General features: G+C 42.1%; 1 protein-coding gene across 6 annotated transcripts in view; it reads right to left on the reverse strand.

Moving 5' to 3' along the window:
- Positions 1-6511, reverse strand: part of tnrc6c2 (trinucleotide repeat containing adaptor 6C2) — a 48332-nt gene that overhangs the window by 17202 nt on the left and 24619 nt on the right. For all 6 annotated transcript variants that reach the window (XM_024289736.2, XM_036213405.1, XM_024289734.2 and 3 more), the window contains 2 exons: positions 887-3319; positions 317-520 (listed from right to left, as the gene is read on the reverse strand). In XM_024289736.2, coding sequence (XP_024145504.1) covers positions 317-520; positions 887-3319 — 2637 coding nt within the window. The remainder of the gene's footprint in view (positions 1-316; positions 521-886; positions 3320-6511) is intronic.

The following is a 6511-nucleotide window of genomic DNA, read 5'->3' on the forward strand; positions in this document are numbered from 1 at the left end:
CTTTAGTTAAAAGGAAAGGTCTTTTCAAACATGAACACTAGGTGGCACTGTTGGTATTTGATATAAACCATCTGCTCCTGAACCTGTTCTATTATTTTGTACATTTCAACAACACAAACTCACTCTAGCATGGAATATTTTAACATGATCAAAGCTCAAGGTAAGTACTAATCAACAGAAAGAGCACAGGCTCAAACAGAGAAGTTTTAGATAAGATTAGTAATATGATTCTTAAAAAATAAAATGCAGTGGCACAGAATACATGTATTCTGTTTGATATTTATTTGAGAGAACATATTATAACACTGGGTGTTACCTGTCTTGCAAGGTGCAGAACCTGACGGTCCGTTGGCCCTGATATAAGGGCTAGAATGCTCATGGCCACCATCTCCCCAACCTCCTACACCACCTGGGGGCTTACCCCAAGCAGAGGTACCATTGTCAACCGTCGATGTTGGAGCAGCTGGTTCTCCCCAAGCTGGTTCTGACTTAGGTTGAACATTGGGGAGTTCTCCCCAACCTGTGATAAAATGATTACAGAAAATACATAAAAAGGACCGTCTTTTGAACCAAGAAAAGCATTTATAAACATGCAAGCTGAAGACAGTGCCTCTAGCATCTTAAACATTTGTACAGTCACTATTGGTTCAGTATAGATGGTAAGCAGCAGGGGGCAATGGTCTCATTCAAAATTTTAAAGAAGTGATTTGTAAAAATATGTGGCCTTTGTCTTCACTAATGTTATGTATTTATGCTCTAATCCTATATTTAATGATTTAGCTTTAAAGTAAGGTAAGAAAAGTCAAAGCAATAAAAAAATGATACAACAACTGCATAGAAAATGATTTAAATGATGAATGTTTTTAAATGAGAAATCTTTAAATACCTGGGTTGGCCACAGAGGGTCTACCCTGGGCCCCCACGCCTGGATGAGAAGCTGCAGTGCTTGGTGACCCATTATTGTTTGCACGGTGTTGTAGATGACTTGAAGGCTGAGCATGATGGGCATGGTGATGCATGTTATGAGCGTGATGGTGATTGTTGTTATTGTTAGGCATAATCATTCCACCGTTCTTGCTGGCAGGTGGGCCACTGTTGCCTGGATTAGCGCTGGGGTTGTTACGGTCCCACATGTTGACAGCTTTACTGTATGCGGTAGGATCCCCCCAGGTGGATGTTCCGTCGTCAATCTCCATTTTTCTGCGGATGGAAGGAGGAGAGGGTTCCTCCCAGCCAGTGGGCTCCATAACCTGGTCCTGTTTGCTTGCATTTGCCCAGCTGGAGCTGCCCTGCTTCACGGAGCCTGGACCACCCCAGGACCCAATGCTGACGCATCCTCCACTGCCGGTACTGCTGCCACTGCTGCTGCTTTCCTGTGGCTTGGAGGAGCCCCAGTTTCCCTGTACTGGACCATTGGTACGTGAAGACTCCACCCAGTTACTGTTACTTAAAGGGGGAGATGGTTTAGCCCATCCGCCACCTCCCCTACCACTTCTTCTTGGGCTGTCTTGCCATCCACCTGTACCTCCATTCCCTCCTTCCCCTTCCCACATGCTACTGGAAGACCCATTGTTCTTGACGTCTGGCTCTCCCCACTCCCCTGTGGCAGATCCATTAGAGCTCCCATTACTATTGCCCCAGCTACTTGAGTTTTTGGGGGCCTCTCCCCAGCTTGTGGGCTGATTTTTCATTGGGCTGTCATCCCAGCTGGGTGACTTATCTTCAGAACCCCAGGACGGGGTACCTCCGCTTTTAGAACCACTGGTAGGTAAAGAGTCATCCCAGCCACTGGCTGTGCAATTTGATGCTTTTTTAAGTATAGGTGGGGGGTCTCCCCAACCCGATCCAGTCTGAACTGGCTGGGGTGGAGCAGCCCCCCAGCCAGAAGATGAAGATCCTTCACCATCATTTTTCCCTCCGGGACCAGGCCTCTGGTTGGGCCCAGGGTTAGAGTTGATAATACCTCCACTGGTTGATGAGGGTCCACCAATAGAGCTGGAACCTACTATGGTGTCTGAGCTACTATTGCTTTTTCCATCATCAGAACTGGCTTCTTCCATCTCCCATACAGTGTGCTGTCGGATTGGGGTCTGTCCCCAACCCGAATTATTTAGCACTCTGGGATCTAGGTCCTGTCGAGGTAGCAAAGGGGGGGCAAAATCCATGCTGGAGGATCTGTCTCTGCTACTGGATCGACCTTCACTGCTGTCCCCGCTGCCTTCACTGGCTGGGGGAGTTCCAGAGTGCTTTCCCCATGAGCCAAGTTGCTGCTCCTGGCCAGAACCGGTGCTGCCAGCATCAATTGAGTCCCAGCCTTTAGATACTTCATTGCCAGAGGATTTGCCCCACTCACCCCAACCGCCATTTCCACTAGTTCCTCCACCGCTGCCTTGGCGGCCCCAAGCAGAAAGGCTTCCGGAGGCAGCTGATTCCCAATTGGAGTCCTTAGGAGACTCAGCTGCCTTAGTTTCTCCAATACCCCATACAGAGCTGCCTGTTGTGTCACCATTGAGCTGAGATGACTCAGTGGGCGACTGGCCTCCCCAGCCAGTTAAGCCGTGGATAGGGCTCATAGGCTCCTGAGCTTGTTGCGGCTGTTTACCGTAGTTTGGTCCATCAGTGTTCAGGTTAACAGGATCCATGTTGAAAGATAAATTTGTGTTGGTTGAGGGGTGCTGTTGATCTTTTTCGTTAGCACTCATCATGCTAACCCAACCTCCACCTCCATTATCTGCATTTCCATTTCCCACATTTCCGTTTCCATTTATTCCTGGTGGAAGCGAGGAAGGATTGTTCATAACATTGGGGCCACTAACACTACTAGCACTACCTTCATGGCCCAGGACAGGCCAGGCTGACGGGTTGGCGTTGGGATTGAGGTTCAAGTTGAAATTTGGTGAGCCCCAGTTATTGGGCATTCCAGCTCTGCCACCATTCATTCCATCTTGCTTTACATCGGAGCCCCAGCCTCTGTTACATGCTAATGTGTTGGTTGACACAGGTCCAGTCATCATGTTATTGTTTGCTTTGAGAGAGTTGTAGAGGGCCTGCTGGCCTGCAGCACCAGTGGCCATGCTCAGAAAACCGCGTCCAGAAGAAGTGACAACACTGGTGTCTAGGTTACAGCTAGCTGAGCTCAAGGGGCATTCCGCAGTGGCCAGGTGGATGGATTCAGTGCTACGGCTTATCGATGGCCAATCTTCTGTGTCGCTTCTGTCAATGATCACTTTGTCCCAGCTATTGGTGCTATCAACTGGTACAGTAGCTCTCCAAGGAGAGGCCTCATGCTGGGCACCAGTACCACTATGGAGGGATATATCTGAAAAGAAAAAAAAAGGAAAGAAGGGTGAGATCAAAAGGAAAAAATTAAGGTCAAGAAATATCAATTTAAAAGTTAAAAAAACAACTAGCTATCGCTAAAAAATATGCTTTTGGCTGCTCCTTCAAGGACTAACAAATTAAAGTAAATCAGGATCCAAAACTTAAAACAGAAACTATAATATTTTAAAATAATAATTAACAAAGTGCTGCCCAACACAAGAGGCTCTCTGTTTCTATTTGTTTACTCCCCTGATGGACAGAGCAAATAAAAACATAATTTTGATGGAAGGGACAACACAAACAAACAGTGAGCTGACAGAGGCAAATACAGTAACAATTACAGCATTTTATCTGCACAATTCCACCCTTGTTAAATACTGATAGCTATCAGGATGGTCAGAACAAAATGGTTACATTTCTACATCATATAAACCACAAAAAAATAAATTCTTCTTGTTGTAGTCATCCAGATAGAAAGAGCTAGATGCTGGCTTTTCTTTATCCATGTCCCTAATCTACTTTCTTCATTTATCCATGTATAGCCCACCCATCTGTCGAGCTTCACTCTCCAACATGTACAATATTTTCCAAGTTTTTTCCTCATCCCTCAGTCCTTCCTTTTCTCTCATCCTTATGTACTTGTTAAAGATTTGCCAGCAAGAGGCTCATCTGTTTGTCTGCATTGTAGCTTTGCTAGCTTGAGTTGAGAAGGGAAGCCCAAATGGAACAACAGTGACATCCTTTTCATCACCTACAATGTTTCACGGGGTTACTCCTCCAACTACACTGCACTAAAATGAAGAATAAGAAATCCGAAACATGCTCATACATTATATCACAAATTTAGACTGTTTTTTCTGTACATAAAATACATAACAAGTATAGCTAGATGTGGCCACTGATTCAAAACAAATGACAAGATGCATCTATACTTTAGACTTTTACTACATATTCACACAAAAAGGAGGTCAGTAGTGAACCCGATAATCATTTTCTTTCCCAAACTATAGGTGCCAGAAATAGCGCGCTGTCTTCTACAAAATGACACTACATGATCGATAGACGGAACAGAACAAGCTCCTTTAAAAGCTCCCATTGTTGAGAAAAAAAATCAATTTTGTATGTTGAACCAAAAGAACCTCCAGAGCATTTGGAGCAATTTTCCAATTGGCAAGCTAAACAGCATACAAGCAAATTTATCCTGCACAAAAGCATCTCATCAGATGTGGAACTAATAATAAACCAGTGCTCTAAAAGGGTTTTCAATCATTAGTAGGCAGCTAATCAATGATCTTATTAATTCTAGTGGGGGACAACAGGGAGCTTATTGACTGCAGGGGTTGCCTTTGGCATTATTTAAAAGAAAATCTAGTAGCTACTCTTAAAAAACACAACCAGCTAGCACACTGGCTTTAATCTAGCATGTAAAAGCAACTTTCCCCTCCTTGTGCACACAATGAAACATGTACATGGATACCATATATTTAGAAAAGTTAATTTGCAATACTAGAAAAGGCTTGCATTATTCCTGATAATAAAAGTACTACAAAGAGCTATTAGCATTTGTGTAAGATGCTTGGGCATGGTCACTTTTTAAAATGCCCGTTCTATGTGTCAGTTTCTCTAATGCACATTTCTCAGCATGAAAGTGTTTAAAAAAATAAATACTTGGGGTTCAGAGTGGCATGCTGGGAAAAGAAAAAGAAAACGTCCCACAATCTTGAAAGCAGACTGGTCTAATCAAATGTTATGACTAGGTAAAGAACGGGTTGCCTCTCTGCAGAGGACGTCATCTCTGGTTTCCATAGCGATAGGGGCAACACTGGATAATTTGCCGTTTCATAAAACCTTTGCGAACTTTATGGGAAAAAAAGCACCCACTTTCTGATCTAAAAGGCGATTGACACTTCTCTGTAAATCAAGAATTGGCCTGTGTCTTGTAAAAAGAAAGTTTCAGACCTTCAATTTAAACGCCAAAGTTAATCCTAGCTAGTGTCTGGTTCTTAAATGGACAGAAGAGTGATCTTTTTCAGCATAGAAATGAAACTCAAGGGGAAATAAAATCCTCACAAGCTTTTTACCAGGCAGCTGTACTGATTTTAGTAAAAAAAAAAAAAAAAAGTACAGACCGTGAATAATTAGACCAAAGGAAGACCTTCACTGAGTATTTGCCGGTACGACATTCTACTGTAAGCTTTTTGGTAATATTCCACAGAAATGCAAAGGAAATTTTAGCCTGAACTGACTTATCTCCAATCCTCAGGCAGCACTCTGTTATAAGTGAATCAGCATGGTGGTACACATGCATAAAAAACCCAAAAGTCTACCGCAAAAAAGCTTGATTGGAAACATTACTCCAACACTTTCTTTGAATGAGCTTTTTCTTTTGAATAAAACGGCTCCTGAGGGTTTGGAAAGAAACTTGCAGACATACTGATTTATTTATCTTGTTAATAAATACATATTACATTTAAATGTTAATTAGGTTGTTCCTGATGCCGCGAATTTTGCTAGTAGAGAAAGAAGATTCTTGAAAAGTGGGTTTGGCATCATTTTAGATTATCTTACAAGTGCAGACCTCATGCTCCTAAATTAAAACACAGCAAAACAAAAATAAAATTAGCATTTCGTCATGGTTGGACAACATTTATAACATTCAGCGACTACCAGCAAAATAGTGGAATTGGGTTAATTATTGCTATGTACTATTTTAGTATTTTGAAAAAGAGCTCAGTAAAGTGTTTTTTGTTAACAACTTTAAGTTGTTAATAAAATAACATTAAAAAGAATAGAAACAAAGACCTGCGTTTCCAGCAGTGAAAAAAAAACATGGGTTCCTTAAGGACAAAGAACAGAAACATATTTGACAAGAAGTGCACAGGATTTACTATAAAAGCATGCCAAGCTTCATCCAAAAGACATCCTCTTAGTACAACCGCAGTTTAAATTAGGATGCAACCACTACATTTTTACAAAAGCAATAAACTGAAACCACAAGAACTTGAGGCTAGATGCATACAAATATTGTCTGTGTATGACAAGAGGGATAAAAATTGAATAAGCTTATAAAACTTGAATTACCAGTACACTTCTGTCTCTACTGTATTAAATCCTTTACAATACCAAACACATTTGTCTTATTTGTTGCTCATTTGACTTCTTTGCCAAACATTTCACAAAGGTTTGAGTG

This window comes from Oryzias melastigma, linkage group LG1 (genome assembly GCF_002922805.2).
Source record: "Oryzias melastigma strain HK-1 linkage group LG1, ASM292280v2, whole genome shotgun sequence".
Classification (NCBI taxonomy): domain Eukaryota; kingdom Metazoa; phylum Chordata; class Actinopteri; order Beloniformes; family Adrianichthyidae; genus Oryzias; species Oryzias melastigma.